The 17,937-nt window shown below is 41.7% G+C and overlaps 1 protein-coding gene across 3 annotated transcripts in view; it reads right to left on the reverse strand.

Moving 5' to 3' along the window:
* LOC122552701 (regulator of G protein signaling 7) overlaps positions 1 to 17,937 on the reverse strand; it is a 460,227-nt gene that overhangs the window by 78,404 nt on the left and 363,886 nt on the right. For all 3 annotated transcript variants that reach the window (XM_043695581.2, XM_043695584.2, XM_043695583.2), the window contains exon 9: positions 16,575 to 16,656. In XM_043695581.2, the coding sequence (XP_043551516.1) occupies positions 16,575 to 16,656 (82 nt within the window). The remainder of the gene's footprint in view (positions 1 to 16,574; positions 16,657 to 17,937) is intronic.

Here is a 17,937-nt window from a genome sequence, read left to right on the forward strand (position 1 = left end):
AGCTGGTGTGATAATACACCTCTTATTTGTCCCATTTCTTCCAGATGGTGCATATTATGATTTTGGAAGATGTTTTCAAAGGAGGATTAATGAGTTACAGTAGTGCATCTTGTAATCAGTGCACAATGCTGAAACTTTGGACCAATGTTACAGGGAATAAGTGTTTAAGATGGTAGATGTGATGCTGATAAAGCAAGCTGTTTTGTCCAAAATGCCATGAAACTTCTTAAATGCTATTGAAACTGCACGCATCTAAGGAAGTAGAAAGTATTCTGTTACATTCCTAACTGAATGGACAGGCTTGGGAATCATGACGTAAGTTGCTCACTGCAGAGTCCCAGTCTGATCTGCTTTTTTAATCATTATATTTATATGGCTGGTCCAGTTCAGTGCTGGAAATGTGTTGCTGGAAAAGCGCAGCAGGTCAGGCAGCATCCAGGGAACAGGAGAATCGACGTTTCGGGCATAAGCCCTTCTTCAGGAATGGGGAAAGTTTGTCCAGCGGGCTAAGATAAAAGGTAGGGAGGAGGGACTTGGGGGAGGGGCGTCGGAAATGTGATAGGTGGAAAGAGGTCAAGGTGAGGGTGATAGGTCAGACTGGGGTGGGGGCGGAGAGGTCGGGAAGAAGATCTCAGGTTAGGAAGGCGGTGCTGAATTTGATGGATTTGACTGAGACAGGGTGGGGGGAGGGGAAATGAGGAAACTGGTGAAATCCGAGTTCATCCCTTGTGGTTGGAGGGTTCCTAGCTGGAAGATGAGGCGTTCTTCCTCCAACCGTCGTTTTGTTGTGGTCTGACGATGGAGGAGTCCAAAGACCTGCATATCCTTGGTGGAGTGGGAGGGGGAATTGAAATGTTGAGCTACAGGGTGGTTGGGTTGGTTGGTCCGGGTGTCCCAGAGGTGTTCTCTGAAATGCTCCGCAAGTAGCCGGCCTGTCTCCCCAATATAGAGGAGGCCACATCGGGTGCAGAGGATGCAATAGATGATATGTGTGGAGGTGCAGGTGAATCTGTGACGGATATGGAAGTTTCCTTTGGGGCCTTGGAGGGAGGTGAGGGGGGAGGTGTGGGCGCAAGTCTTGCACCTCCTGCGGTTGCGGGGAAGGTGCCGGGAGTGGAGGTTGGGTTGGTGGGGGGTGTGGATCTGAGAGACATTGATACGATACAGCTGGGCTGAGAGGTGGACAAGTGTGAGGTGATACACTTTGGACGGAGTAATCGGAATGCAAAGTACTGGGCTAATGGTAAGATTCTTGGGAGTGCAGATGAGCAGAGAGATCTCGGTGTCCATGTACACAGATCCCTGAAAGTTGCCACCCAGATTGACGGGGTTGTTAAGAAGGCATACAGTGTTTTGGCCTTTATTAATAGACGGATTGAGTTCCGGAACCAGGAGGTTATGCTGCAGCTGTACAAATATCTGGTACGGCCATACTTGGATTATTGTGTACAGTTCTGGTCAAAGAAGGATGTGGAAGCTTGGGAAAGGGTGCAGAGGAGATTTACTAGGATGTTGCCTGGTATGGAAGAAATGTCTTACGAGGAAAGGCTGAGGGCCTTGAGGCTGTTCTCATGAGAGAGAAGAAGGTTGTGAGGTGACTTAATAGAGACATACAAGATAATCAGAGGGTTAGATAGGGTGGACAGGGAGAGCCTTTTTCCAAGTATGGGAACGGCAAACACGAGGGGACACAACTTTAAAGTGAGGGAAGATAGGTATAAGACGATGTCAGAGGTAGTTTCTTTACTCAGAGTAGTAAGGGCATGGAATGTTTTGCCTGCAACGGTAGTAGATTCGCCAAGTTTAAGTGCATTTAAGTCATCATTGGACAGGCATATGGACGTACATGGAGTAGTGTAGGTGGGATGGGCTTTAGATTAGTATGAAAGGGCGGTGCAACATCGAGGGCCGAAGGGCCTGTACTGCGCTGTAATGTTCTATGTGTGTGTGTGTATATGTGTATGTGTATTTGTGTGCGTATATGTGTGTGTGCGTATATGTGTGTGTGTATATGTGTATGTGTGTGTGTGTGTATATATGTATGTGGTGTGTATATGTGTATGTGTGTGTATGTGTGTGTATATATGTGTGTGTTTATGTATGAGTGTATATGTGTGTGTTTATGTATGTGTGTTTGTTTGTGTATATGTGTGTGTTTGTGTGTGTATATGTGTGTGTGTATATATGTATGTGTGTGTGTATATATGTATGTGTGTGTGTATATATATGTGTGTATATGTGTATGTGTGTATGTGTGTATATGTGTGTATATATGTGTGTGTGTATGTGTGAGTGTGTATATGTGCGTGTTTATGTATGTATATGCGTGTATGTGTGTGTATTTGTGTGTGCATGTGTGTGTGCGTGTCTGTGTATGTGTCTGTGTGTGTTTGAGTATGTGTCTGTGTGTTTGTATGTGTGTGTGTGTGTGTTTGTGTATGTATATATGTGTGTGTGCGCGTGTCTGTGTGCACGTCTGTGTATATGTGTGTGTGCATCTGTGTGTTTGTGTATGTGTGTGTGTTTGTGTGTGTGCATATATGTGTGTGTGTTTCTGTGTGTATGTTTGTGTGTGTGTGTATATGTGTGTGTATATGTGTGTGCGTTTGTGTGTGTGTGTATGTGTACACATACGTGCATCATGTTTCTGGGGCTCTAAAAGCCCTTGTTGTAAGTTGGTTATTAGTTGTTGTAGGTTGCTGAATTTCTCATGCTATGTTAATAATTTTGTCCTTAGGCAGTTAAATCTACACAGTAACATCTTCACTTTATTCTGATTTTCTGACCAGCCTCAGTCATGCAAGAGGTACAATGAAGATCTTTTAATGAAATTTTATGGATTTCTTAAACCAGCATGTAACTAGCACCAATCTGCACTTTAAAAAAGTAACTCCCTCTTGTCCTTCTCAAAACATATGTTGCTAGTGAATGAATTGTTTGGTGATATACAACTTTTATTTTACACCACAAACATTACGCTGCTACTTCCCAATAGATGCAACAACGAGATGCATGAAAATGCATTACAAAAACAATGGTGTGTTGAAACTATTTAAATATATTGGAATGCTTATTATAACATGGCAAAGCTATTGCTGCATAGAAGTATGTCATACAAAAGATGGATACAAAAGATTGCAAATTATTTAAAATATATTGCAGAACATTATAAAGGGTCTTTTTATTACTGCATTTATGATGGAGCTGATAGTACCTTACCTTGCAGTATAACAACAGAGACTTGAGACTGCACTGTGAAAGAGAATTAATAACTGTTGGCCATCCTTCTAAGCTTTTAGCCTAGGTTATTATCCATATTTCCAAGTTTGCATTGTTCATTCCTCTAAAGGGTAGTTAAATTGCTTGTTGGAACATTATAATCAAGCTTTTCTTACTGATTTTGAGGCCAAAAATTTCAACTTAGTGCATGCATTTCCCAGAACCATGATAATATTGTTTAAAAAAATACAAAATTATTGATTGTTATCAAAATTATCCAACAAGTTTGATCTTAAACTTCCTGCTACCAGTAGAGGACTGTGTATTCTATGGGAAAGAATTTTTTTTTATTCATAAGCAGAATGCTTTCATTGTTTAAGTTTTTTAAAAATAAACTTACAGTAGATGATAGAGAGGTACCAATGGGGCAAATTATTTATTGTTGGCTTTTATTTTTCACTATTCTAGGCCTTGGAATAGCACATAGTTAGTCTAATATTGTAAAGTCTGTAATAATTGAATATGTTTCTAATGTAATTTAAAGTTATACAGATATACAACATAGAAACAGACCCTTTGGTCTGACATCCATGCCAACCAGAAGTCCTGAATTAATTTAGTTCCTTCCTACAGCAGGGAGACCAGAATTGAATGCAGTATTCCAAAAGTGACTTAACCAGTGCCCTGCACAGCTGCTACATGACCTCTCAACTCCTTTACTCAATGCACTGATCAATAAGGGCAAACATACCAAATGCCTTCTTCACTATCTTGTCTACCTGTAACTCCACCTTCAAGGAACTCTAAACCTGTACTCCATGGTTCTGCAACACACCCCAGTACCTTGCCATTAAGTGTACAAGTCCTGCCCAGATTTGCCTTTCCAATTTGTTGTCATTAAATCTTTTTGATTTAAAAAGAAATTGCACCATAGTTGAAGTAACAAACATTAGTATGATCTTTTATCATCATAACTTTATTTTTATAGCATAAATGTTGAGAATAGGAGTCCCTCTGATATGGTCACTCGAAGTAACTCCTGCAGATTAGCAAGTTCCATTTTGAAGAAGTATGACTGGATTTGAAACATTAGCTCTGTCTTCTGTCACAAATGCTGCTAGACCCATTGAGTTTCCCAACACTTTCTGTCAATGCTTTGCATATTTTCAAGACTGACAGTAACAGAAAGACTTGCAGACTTTAACAAAGTTGCCAAGTTAAGGCTGCTCAATAGTACATAGACCAGTTAGAAACAAAGTATTGATGAGTGTTGGCTATTTAATGCTGATCTCTCAAGGTCCTGCACATTAATTTTATTTTAGAAGGATATCACAGCAAATCAACCTCTTTATTCTCAGGCTGTGGTTAATGATACTAAAGCTGAGTCAGCTCTTTTCCAACTCAATCTACATACATAATGGTGACTTGCTCATTTGCACACATTCCAAAGTAGGGTATACATTTGGTAGGAGAAAGTGAGGTCTGCAGATGCTGGAGATCAGAGATGGAAATGTGTTGCTGGGAAAGCGCAGCAGGTCTGGCAGCATCCAGGGAACAGGAGAATCGACGTTTCTCACATTTGGTAGCACTGCAGATGATCAGGAAACTTCCTAGATCTTAGCACTACAGTTCCAGTTTTGGAACTGGAAATAACCTGTAATGCAATGTTTTAAAACATTTTTCTTAATTCACCAAAAAATCCAAAACGTGCACTGAAATCGCAAGTTTCAAAACACCAGCTCCAGCATCGACTGTCTCGCTGTCAAACTTCTTGGACCAGGATGAAGATAATACTTGCTCTTGAAGTTAAAGAAAAATTACACCTTCAGATGTTATTTAAAACCTTAAATACTGACTTCTCATCAAAGCACAGCCAGCTTGCCTCCTTGGGTCTTAACAGAGGACAAACGTATTTCAAAGAAAAATGTTAGCCAGAATTTAACATTTTTTCCCCTCCTCCTCTGAAGATGAATCCGGGGGAAAGTGGGGACATTTGGGATAGGCATGATCCGTACAAGAAGGAGGGACACTAATATCCTGGCAGGGAGATCTGCTAGTGCCACTCGGGAGGGTTTATACTTGTTTGGTGAAGGGAGGTGGTGGGGGGTGGGGTACAATTGCAGTAATTCAGCAAGTAAAATGACTGCAAGGCTGAAAGAAAGAACAGACAGGGGAGATTACAGTACATGGTAGGACTGGCAGTGCATTTGTAGTGCGGAGAGTATGACAGGTAAGACAGATGAACTTAGAACTTAGATTTATACATATAACTATGATGTTGTAACTATTACAGAGACTTGGCTGAGAAAGGGACAAGACTGGCAGCTGAATGATCCAGGATTTAGATGTTTCAAATGTGATAGAGAATAGTGTAATGGAGTGGAGGAATTACGTTACTGATTAGGGAGAAAATCACAGCTGTATTGAGGGAGGACACCTGGAGGGCTCATCAGGTGAGGCCATATGGGAATAATAAGGGTGCAATCACTTTAAATTGTATTACATGCCTCCCAATAGCCAGTGGGTGCTGGAGGAACCAGACATATGGACAAATTACCGAGAAATGTGAAAACTATAGAATTGTTGTGGTGGGTGATTTTAACTTCACTTACATTGCCTGGAATTTACTTGATGCCGAGGCTTGGGCATTAGGTGTGTCCAGGATGGTTTTTTGAAACAACATGTAAATAGTCCAGACTAGCCCTGGTATCAGAGAATGAGCAGGTGAGTGAAGGTTCAGTGGGGGAGCATTTCGGAAACAGTGACCATAAATCTGTCAAGTTTTAAGTTAATTATGGATAAGAATAAGAGTAGTCCTTGGGTGAAACTATTAAATTGGGGGAAGACAAACTATTGAAATATTAGGCAGGAACTGGGAAATGAAGACGGGGGCTGCTGTTTGAGGGTAAAGCCATATCTGGCATGTGGTATTCTTTCAAAGGCCAGTTGATTAGAACTCAGGACAGCATGTCCCTATGAAAATGAAGGACAAGGATGGCAAGATTCAGGAAGTTTGGATGACAAAAGAAATTGAGAGCTTAGTCAAAAAATAAAGGAGGCATACATAAGGTTTAGAAAACTGAAGACAGACAGAGCCCTTGAAGAATGTAAAGAAAGCAGGAAATAACTTACAGAAGGAATTAGAAGGGTTAAAAGAAGTCATGAAATGTCTTTCACAAACAGTGTTAATGAAAATTCTAAGGTGTTTTATACATATATTAGGAGCAAGAGAATAGCTCGGGTAATGGTAGGTCTACTCAAGGACAAAGGAGGGAATTTATGCTTGGAGCCACAGGAAGTGGCTGAGGTCTTTAACAAATACTTCACATTTGTATTCACAAAGGAGAAGGACATTGTGGATGGTGAGTCTTGGGAGGGGGATGTTGATGTTCTGGGGCATGTCAACATACAAAAGGTGTTGGGTGTGTTAAAAAGCATTAAGGTAATGAAGTACCCAGAACCTGATGGGATCGATCAAGAATGCTGATGGAGGCAGGTGTGGAAATTGCTGGGGCCCTGTATGAAATCTTTATATCGTCTTTCATCACAGAAGAGTCCCAGCGTTCTGAAGAATTGCCAAATATTGTTCCTTGGTTTAAGAAGGGCAACAGGGCCAGTGAGTCTTATGTCAATGGTAGGGAATTTATGGAGAAAATTCTTAGGCATAGGATTGACTCACATTTAGAAAAATATGGATGCATTAGGAACAGGCAGCATGGCTTTGTGTGGTGAAGGTCATGTTTCACAAACTTGATTGAATTTTTTGAGCAAGTGACAAAGATGATTGATAAGGACAGGGTGATAGATGTTGCCTGTATGGACTTTAGCCAGGCCTTTGACAAGGTCCCTCATGGCAGGCTGATATAAAAGATAAAGTTACATAGAAACCATGGTAATCTGGTAAGATAGATACAGAACTGGCTTAGTCAAAGAAGAGAGAGTAGTGGTGGAAGAGTCTTTTTCTGACTGGAGATCTGTGACCAGTGATGCTCCGTAGGGATCGGCGCTGGGACCCCTGTTGCATATGATGTTTATAAAGTGAGGTGGAGGTGGTCGACAGCTTCAAGTTCCTACGAGTAACTATCACCGACAATCTACTGTAGTTCATCCATGTTGATGCTACAGTTGAGAAAGCACACCAAATTTTCACCTTCCTCAGAAGACTAAGGAAATTCAGCATTTACACAATGAATCATACCAATTTTTATAGATGCACCATAAAGAGCATTCTATCCAGTTGCATCAGAGCTAGGTATGGCAACTGCTTTGCCCAAGACTACAAGAAATTAGAGAGAGTTGTGAACACAGCCCAGCTCATTATGAAAACCAGCTTTCCTTCCATTGACTCCGTCTACACTTCCCACTGCCTCAGGAAAGCAGTCAACATAATCAAAGGCCGGTTATACTCTGCTTCACCATCTCCCATTGGGTAGAAGACACAAACGTTTGAAAACACATGTCAATGGACTCAAGAATCACTTCTTCCCCACTGTTATCAGACTTATGAACGAACCTCTCATGTATTAGAATTGATCTGTCTCTGCACCTTATCTGTAGCTGTAACACTATATTCTGCATTCTGTTCTATTACCCTGATGTACTTATGTGGTTGTCTACTCTGGTTAGCATGACTTGTCTGGTTAGCATGCAAACAATACTTTTGACTGTATCTTGGTACATGTGACAATAATAAATCAAATCAAATTAAAAGATTTGGAGGCCTGATTAGTACATTTACAGGTCACACAAAGGTTTGAGGAGCTGCGGATAGTGAGGAAGATTGTCAAATGATATAGCAAGATATAGATAGGCTGGAGAGTTGGTTGGAAAGGTGGCAGATCGAGTTTAAACTGGACAAATGCGAGGTGATGTATTTTGGAAGAGCTAAAGAAGGAAGGAAGCATACAGTAATTTGCAGAGCCTTTATTAGCATCAACATACAGAAAATTTAAGGGTTTCAAGTTCACAGTTCCCTGAAAGTGGCAACACAAGTGGATAAGGTGATCAAGATAATATATGGCATGTTTGCTTTCATTGATCAAGACCTGGAGTATAAAAACTGGCAAGTCATGTTGCAGCTGTATAGAACTTTAGTTAAGGCACATTTGCAATATTGTGTGACCAACTACATGCAGAACGTGAGGGCTTTGGACAGAAAATGGTTAAAGAAAAGGTTTATCAGGATGTTGCCTGGTTACAGAAAAGGTTTACTAGGATGTTGCCTGGTTTGGACGATATTAGCTGTAAGGGGAGATTAGAAAAAATTGGTTTGTTTTCACTTGAACATCAAAGGATGAGGGGTGACCTGATAGAAGTTTACAAAATTATGAGAGGCATGGATAGTCCGTGTCATTCTCCCAGTGTAAAAATGTCAATTACAAGGCGATATGGGTTTCCCATAAACGGAGGTAAGTTTAAAGGAGATGTGAGAGGCCAGCTTTTAATATAGAGGGTGATAAGTTCATGGAATACACTGCCAGAGGTGGTGGTGGAGGTGGATGTGATAGCAACATTTGAGAGGCATTTTGAAAGATATATAATTAGGCAGGAAATAGAGGGTTATACACTGCATGAAGGCGAAAGGTTTTTAGTTTAGAAAGGCGCCATGTGTCAGCATGATGCAAGGTCAGCAAGCAGCCACTCCACTGCTCTCAATGTTGATTCCTCCTGCCCTCAGCCTCTCTTTATGCCCATGATTCTGCCCACGCTTAACTCTACTAGCGATCCATGTCTGATCTCTCCAAGAGTCTAAGACCAGCATTAGCTGCATGCTAGGTGGCACTGCCAGCACAGTACAGATGTCAGTCTCCTATAGGTTTCGGGAGCAGGGGTTCTACCCTATTAGGCCTGAAAATGTCCAGGTTAAGAGTCTGATTACATGATAATTACATCAGACTTTGCAGATTCCCACTGGTTCTTCCACTGATGGATTAAAATCCCAGTAACACTTGTTGTATTTGGTGATATTGTGTGATAAACCTAATATTCCAATGCTACAATATTAAAATGAAACTTCTATGCATTTTGTGTAAAAGGTCTGTGCTCACCTTAAGGTATCACAAGGGGTTGATCTGTAGCAGAATGCAAAAAGATGCGGTGATGTGGTCTCTAATCAATCTTTCTCATTCTGCACAACTTGAGACTAAAAGAAATAGGAACAGGAGTAGGCAGTTCAGCCCCTTGAGCCTGCTCCATCTTTCAATAGGATGGTGGCTAATCTGACATTTCCTCACATCCACTTTTCTGCTCTTTCCTCATAAACCTTGACTGCTCTTTTTTTATATAAATTTTTTATTAAAATTTTTTTCTTTTTTTTAACAAAGCAACTACATATAAAAAAAACAAAATACAAGAAGATAGAGGTAATACAACAATGTCATATCACAATACTATTCATAATAAATTACCTACCATTCTACCAGAACAACGTACCTACTTAAACTAAACTACAATCAAATTAAATAAAAATTAAACTAAGCTGAATTCAGAGTAATTTAAATTAAATTATATCATATTACTTTATTCTATTTCGCTCACCACTTCTCCACTGAAGCTCCCACCCCTGGGAGTACCAGTCATTGTACCCCTATTTTTGTCCCCCAGCTTCCCCTCCCAGGGCCCCATAGGCGCCTAAACTGATTCCCATGGCTATATCACGGCCTTAATTAATATTGCCGATAAATCCGCATTAATAGAATTTAGAAAGGGCTGCTATGTCTTATAAAGCTGCTCGGTTTTGTGGTGTACGTCCTTTTTGTGAGGTAGTCTTGGGGGAGATGCTCCATCACCACCCTGCGCCACCCCATAAAACCTGGGGTTTTTTCCAACATCCAATTCATTAAAATGTTCTTCCTTGCACGGTGGGTAAGAATGTTGCACAGTGTCTTCCTGTGTTCCCCCAGAGAGGGCAAATTTGGGAACCCCAAAGGGAGAAATACTGGGTCCATTTTGACTTCAATTCTCAGGATTTCCTTCAGCTCCCTTACTATGACACTCCAGTTTCTCTGGATCTTACAACATGACCAAAAGCAGTGTGTAAGAGTGTGTATAGTAATCTTACCTTTGGGACACCCTGGAGATGCTCCTCTCTTTAACTTAGCTAGCCTCTCTGGTTCCATGTGAGCTCTGTCTAAAATCTTCAATTGCATGGCCTGTACTTTGTTACATATTGAAATTTTCTTTACATTTTCCCACATATCTTCCCATGTTGCCAGTGAAATATCCTCTCTTAGTTCCCGATTCCAATCCTACAGAGTCTCTCCCATCTCCTTTCTGTAAATGATGCAAAGTACTAACTGAAAGAGGGCCTATGCACTGGTGCACTCTTTTCTCCATGTCTGACTTATAAGGGTGAGCCAGGAGCATGGCCTTGCTTTGTATATAATCCCTTAACTGAAAGGACCAGAAAAGGTCTCTATTAGACAATCCATATTTCTGACTTAGTTGGCTCAATGATATCAAGACCACCCCCTCAAACAAATCTCCCAGACAGGAGATTTCTTTATTCTCCTATAGCTTAAAGTCAGAGTCTATTGCCTCAAGTTTAAATCCTTGGGCTCCCAGCAACAGGGTAAACGGTGAGGTCCTAGACCAATTGCCCTCGTCTTTCCTCATTATCATCCAGGATTTCACTGTATTTAAAATGATTGGGCTCTTATACTGCTTGATCATGGATTTCATCTTATCCATAAATAAAAGATTAACTAGGTGACATTGCAACTGCGAAGCTTCAATGTCAAGCTAAATCAACCCTGAATCCCCCTGTCACCCACATATGCTAACAGGGCGCTTACTTGATATGTCTTCAAGTTTGGAAGGTCCACCCCCACCTCACCTGGTGAGAGCTGCAATTTAGTAAATTTAATTAAAGGGCACCTGTGACACCAGATAAAGGATCCAAGCCAACCATTGAGCCTCCATAACACTCATCTGGGTAGCAACAACAAGAGCATTCTCATGGGGTACAACAGGCGAGGAAGAATATTCATTTTAATCAGGGCTATTCGGCCTAACCATGATAACTGTAATCCCTCCCACTACTGCAAATCCTGTTTTATCCTTTCCAGTAGTTGTACATAGTTCGTTAGCTTTGTACAGCTGGTGGGAGGCAGGGGTAATAAAAATTCCCAAATACAAAAACCTTTTGACGACCATCTAAATGGGAACTGCATTCCATCGTCCAGGTCAAGCACCTCCACTAATCCCCCCACCAGCATGGCTTCCAATTTTGTGAAGTTGATCCTTTATCTCGCAAAACTGCCAAATAAATAAATTTTTTGTATCAATCAAGGAACCGACTCCTCTGGATTTGTCAAGAACTAAAGGACATCATCAGTGTATAGGGTGATTTTATGCTCCCCCATTCCAACCTTTGGCGCCACTATTTCAGGGTCCCTCCTGATAGCCTCAGCTAATGGCTCAATTGCCAAGGTAAATAGCAGCAGTGAGAGAGGACACCCCTGTCGACTTCCTCTCCCAATACTAAAATTATCTGACTTATTACCGTTTGGGATGACTGCAGCTTTAGGATCATGATACAATACCACCACCCATCTGGCAAAGGCTTCCCCCAGACCAAACAGGTACGGCCATTCTATCAAGTCAAATGCCTTTTCCGCATCAATTTTTGCTGGCATACCTGCACTTTGTTCAAGAAGCTACGGCCCCTGATAAAACCCATCTGACCTTCTTTCATAATATGGAGCAATACCTTTTCCAATTTCAGGGCCAGCACCTTTGATAGAATTTTAAAGTCTATATTCGACAATGAAATTGGTCTGTATGAAACACATTCTTTGGGGTCTTTCCTCTTCTTTAAAATGAGGAGATATTAACCTCCCTACAAGTGGGCAGAAGACAATCCTGTGTATGAGAATAGCTATACATCTCCAGAAGTGGTTCCACCAACACGTTTATGAATTCTTTATAAACTCACTTGGGAATCCATCTGGTCCTGGTGCTTTGCAACACTGGAGATGCTTTGCAACCCTGCACCTCTTGTATTGTCACAGGCACATTTAACAGGGAAACCTGTTCTGTGTTGAAACTGGGGAGGTCCAGATTCTCAAAAAAGTCTGCATTCTCACTGCACTGTCTTCGCTGTCCTCTGACTGGTATAATGCTGCAAAGTATTCTCTAAATCTAACATTGATCTTTTTCAGCTCACGGGTAACTGTGCCAATCTTCTCTCTAAATGACATAATGGATTGGGAAGTATTTTTCTTTCTAGCCAGATATGCCAGATATCTACCTGGCTTATCTCCAAATTCAACCAATCTTTGTTTAGCAAAGGAGATCTCTTTTTTTGCCACCTGTGTGTGCAATGAGTTGAGAGCAGCCCGGAGAGCTGTGACCCGCTGCAGCTTGACCAATGAAGGCCTATTATAATCTTCCTCAGCTACCTTCAGCCAGGTCTCCAGCATCCATTGTTGGTCCTCCCTCTGCCTTCTTCTAGTCGCTGAATACAAAGTGATCAGGTCTGGTATATATGCCTTAGTGGCCTCCCAAAGTATTGCTGGATTACTGGCCATACCCAAATTGATATCCCAGAAGGCCCTGAACTCTCTTGTAACGTACTCAATAAATTTGCTTTCCCTTAACAGGAATAGGTCCATGCGCCAGTGCCGTGCATCTAGTCTGCCACCCTTGATTTTAACATCACTGTTAAAAGTACACTGGCGCATGGTCTGAGATAGTTATATTCCCAATTTTACAAGCTAATGTTCTGTCCAAACAAGTCGATGGCATAAGGAACATGTAAATTTGTGTGTGGCACTTGTGTGGGTTGGAATAAAGAGTAAAGTCTCTTCCATTAGGGTGGAGATGCCTCCACACATCCTCTAATCCCAACTCCTGAAACAAGTCTACCAACTGTCGTCATTGCGCAGGGGTACCTGCCAGACCCCTTGGCATCTTGCCTACTCCGAGATCCATCAGGCGATTAAAATCCCCTCCTGTGATCGTGTGGTGCACCACAAGATTCATTAATTTAGCAACTGCATCAATTATCAATTTAAGAGGGTACGCCGGGAGACAATAAACATTAAGGATGCCATACTCTTCTCCACGTATTAGAACTTTAAGAATGATGAACCGTCCATGTTCGTCCTTAATTTGCTCAGTTACCTGGAATGGGAGGTTCCTTCTTACCAGTATCGCCACTCCTCCACTCTTGGAGCGAAAGGAGGAGAAGAATACCCTGTCATAACACCCCTGCTGCAGCTTCAGATGTTCCTTATCAGTTAAATGCGTCTCTTGCAACAGGGTGATGTCAACCTTTTCCTTCCTAAGGCTTGACAGTACCTTCTTTCCTGTAATGGGGGAATGGCTCCCTTTTACATTCCAGGAGCACCACAAATCACTAGCCATGGTCGTCCAGGGCAGCCTATGGTTTCCCAAGAGGAGGAAGCTTATCTGAGGTGTGGTGGGCGAAAAAGACATTAACTTTGTAAAGTCTAAAAACTACTCCTATAAAAACTACTGCAACTAAAAACCTATCCACAACATTTAACTTAAATAAACACCTAAGTAAACCTCAATTCACTAGAGATCTCCCCCCTTGCCCAATCTTCCCAATTGTTGCTACCATCCTGGCTCCTTCCAGCTGAGGCCGCACCCTAGTCCCACGCAATACACAGATAAAGAAAATATGTTATTTACATTCTGAGTGTTAACAATGGACACCCAACCTCTGCCTTCCACACCACTTCTCCATACATCTTAACCACAGGTATAGCCACCCCCAATCCAAAAACAAAAGGACAGCAGCAAAAAAAAAAACCCAGACAATACCAACCGACTGAAATGATAAATAAATCAGATTTTACACCAAGGCAGTACAAAATCTATAAAACTGATAACCACAAAAAGGAGAGAGAGGAGTAAAAAAAAAGGGGGCAGAAAAAGTAAGGAAAAACTGAACTATTGACCGTAATGGTGCCCCTTCACCCCCTCCACTCCCGAACCAAGTCCTTTGTTTCAAAGAGTTCACAAAGTCCTTTGCCTTTTCTGCAGAATCAAAATTATATACCATCCATCCATGAGCGAAATGCAACGCTGCTGGGTACCTCAAGGAATATTGAATGTTCAGATCTCTTAATTTTCTCTTAACTTCATCAAATGCCTTCTCTTCTTAATTATGGCTCCTGAGAAGTCTTGAAAAAACATTATTCTTGAGCCTTTGTGTATTAAAGCCTATGGATCTCTTCTCAGTATTCTTGCTGTTTCAATCACTAACTGTTTCTCTTTATAGTGCTGGAGTCACACTAGGACCGGGTGGGGGCATGGATCTGCCCCTGACCTGCGCATTGCCATCCAATGGGCCCGTTCCACACTCACTAGGCCCAATTCCGACTCCAGCCCCAGGAACTTCTGGAGCCACTTCTCCAGGAAACCGATGAGGTCCTCACCTTTCTCGCGCTCTGGGAGAGCCATGAGCCATAAATGTTTCCTTCTACTTTTGTTTTCCAGGTCATCCACTTGTTCCTGAAAGACCCGAACCTAATCTTCCAGTGTTCAGACCCTTCCTCCCGAGACCTCCCCACATTCTCCGATGCTGTGGTTCTCTGCTCCACTGCTTCTACTTTTCGGTCTTGTGTTTGATTCTCCTGCTCGTGCTTTTTCAGCATGAGAGATATTGGCACAATCGCTGCTTCAATCATTTATTGGAGTTTGGCAAACTCCAAGAGTAAATGCTGCTGCCCCATTAAATCCAAAGAGGCCGCCCTGGGAGTTTGAGCACTGGCTGCAGGCACCCCCGATGCAGTTAAGGAGACCCCTGCCTGCTGTACTCCTTTCGCCCCTTTTCCTTTATTCGTCTTCATCCTGATCTTCGAGCTGTCAAACCACAATTCTAGCAGCTCCGGAGGTTCAGTAAAGTTTTATTATCCGTTTTTCTCCTCAGGGTGGTGAACGAGGGGGTGCAAAGGTCCTCCTTGCAGGGGGTATGGCACAGAGCTCTGCACAGCAGACCACTCAGACCGCCGCCACCTTGGATATCTCACCCTTAAATTTTCTACTGATCAAGAATTTATCTATCTCAGCCTTCGGCATACTGAAGGACTCTGGCCCCACAACTCGCTGTGGCAAGGAGTTTCAAAGTTGAAACTTTATTGCTGGAACAGCACAGCAGGTCAGGCAGCATCCAGGGAACAGGAGATTCGACGTTTCGGGCACAGGCCCTTCTTCAGGAAGAAGGGCCTGTGCCCGAAACGTCGAATCTCCTGTTCCCTGGATGCTGCCTGACCTGCTGTGCTGTTCCAGCAATAAAGTTTCAACTTTGATCTCCAGCATCTGCAGACCTCACTTTCTCCTCCAAGGAGTTCCAAAGACTCACAACATTCTGAGAAAAGAAATTCCTCCTTATTAAATTGGTGCCTCTTCTTGCTAAAATACTATGTATAATGCTGAACAGAACATGTTGCCTCATGGTCACCTTCATAATTTGTGCTGTGGTTGGTCATGTTTGAGAGGTAGCATTACAGTTTTTTACATTTAAGCCCAATCTATACTTAGGCCACTAATTGCTTTAACCATTGTTATATTTTCAGCAGCTTCTTTAAGATAAACTAAGAATCATATTTCAATTTAACACGATCTAACTCAATTTAACATGATCTTGCTTTAACTCAAAAGGTTCGATTCCAGCCTCGGGCGACTGTTTGTGTGGAGTTTGCACATCCTCCCCGTGTCTGTGTGGGTTTCCTCCAGGTGCTCCGGTTTCCTCCCACAGTCCAAAGATGTGCAGGTTAAGTGAATTGGCCATGCTAAATTGCCCATAGTGCTAGGCGCATTATTCAGAGGGAAATGGGTCTGAGTGGGTTACTCTTCAGAGGGTCGGTGTGGACTGGTTGGGCTGAAGGGCCCGTTTCCACACTGTAGGGAATCTAATCTAAAAGGATATCCTTGTCTTTGTCGAGGTCTGTGAGGAATTTCTGAGGCTTGTCAACACAAAAAATAGTCACAAAAATACCCAATAATCATTGCACTTACCAATGCAGAGGAACCTCGATTATCCAAATGACACAAGCAGGGAGTATTTTGTTTGGATAATCAAATGTTCGGATAATCGAATGCCGGATAAATCGAGGTTCCTTTGTACAAATATTTGTGTATATTTAAAAAGTACTGTAAAAGCTATCTATATCCAGTCTGCAATGCAAGAATCTGACAGATAAAGAACTGCTACAACTGGACAAATGTTTCAGCTGGGAATTAAAGGTTTTAGAGATAGTTCTCCTTACAAATTGATTATTTTCTAATATGCAAACCTGTATGCCTCAGCTGCACTGGCCCAAAACTGAAAAGCTTTAAGTGTTTTCAAATGCTTCATTTCTTTATATCCAAAAGTTACTTACCACCGGTCTGTGTACATCCCAGAATGCTCTTTCCTGACTGTCAAGAATTTTTCTTTCAATTTTGTCTCTTTTTTTATCAACTCTGTCAGATGAATAATGTGATAATCAGATTTATTTGTCAGATAAGCAACAATTTACCTTCATTAAATTGTACTTCTTAAGTTAAAAACACCCCAGAATCTGACCATTAAGTAGGAACAAGAAAATTTGTGGGTGGGTGGGGATAAAAATAGATTAAATACATTGGTCGGTAGATTCATGTTTATGAAGCACTTTGGGACAGGGAGAATGATTTAGGGAAGAGAACTGCACTGTTTTTTGACTCTGATCTGAGTACAGGAGCAGTGATGTCTTACTGTACTTGTACAGGACAGGACTTGTACCACACCTGGAGTATTCTGTCCTTTACTGAGGAGGGATGTTCTGGCCATAGAGGGGAGGCAACAAAGGTTTGCCAGATGGATCCATTGGATGGCAGGACTGTGGTGTGAAGGGAGACTGAATCAGTTAAGACTAGATTCACTGGAGTTTTGAAGAATGAGGGATGATCTCACAGAAGTCTATAAAATTCTAATAGGACTAGACAAGGTAAATACAGCAAAGATGTTTCCAATGACCTGGGAATCCAGAACCAGGGGTTACAATCTAAGGATATGGTGTAAGTTATTTAGGACTGAGATGAGGAGAAACTTTTTCACCTGGACAGTGGAATTCTTTGCGACAGAAAGCTGTTGCAGCCAGAACATTAAATGTTTTCAAGAAGGAGTTAGATATAAGTCTTAGAGACAAAACATATGGAGAGGACCAGGGTAATAAGTGGAATGATAAGCCATGACCATATGGAATGGTCAAACGGCCAAACTGCACACTCCTCTTATTTTCTATGTTTTAACAATGAATCTCTGACACTGGTGGCTAATCCTGATTCAGAGTATTAGCACTAATATGGATGCCTAAAGGATCTTAAAATTAATGTGCTTTGACATATCATACAGCTTTTAATTGTAATGATTGTGCAAAGATTTGCCTGGGCATAGGGCTGTGACACAGAGTTCTGGTGAGCTGGTGGGCATTAGGACTGGTGACAGGGAGGCCAGCAAAGTAGAGAAAAGTCAATTTTTGAGATGACCAAATTTGCAGTTCAGACATTTAGCCATGGTGGGTAATGTTCCATTGACTGAAGAAGGTAATATTGGTGATGGGCCTGTTTTGGGGCTGGATTCCATTTCAGATTAGCATGAAATGTTAGGTTAAGATTGGACGCAATTGCATTTTCAGATAAACAGTTGAATAGAGGTGGAGCCTCCACTATATAGTGGTGCTGGTGAGAACTGACCGGAAGAATAAAATATCAAAAAGAAAA

The sequence above is a fragment of the Chiloscyllium plagiosum genome, unplaced genomic scaffold (assembly GCF_037043375.1).
Source record: "Chiloscyllium plagiosum isolate Xiang-an unplaced genomic scaffold, Cpla_swu_hap1 HiC_scaffold_10, whole genome shotgun sequence".
NCBI classification, from domain to species: Eukaryota; Metazoa; Chordata; class Chondrichthyes; order Orectolobiformes; family Hemiscylliidae; genus Chiloscyllium; species Chiloscyllium plagiosum.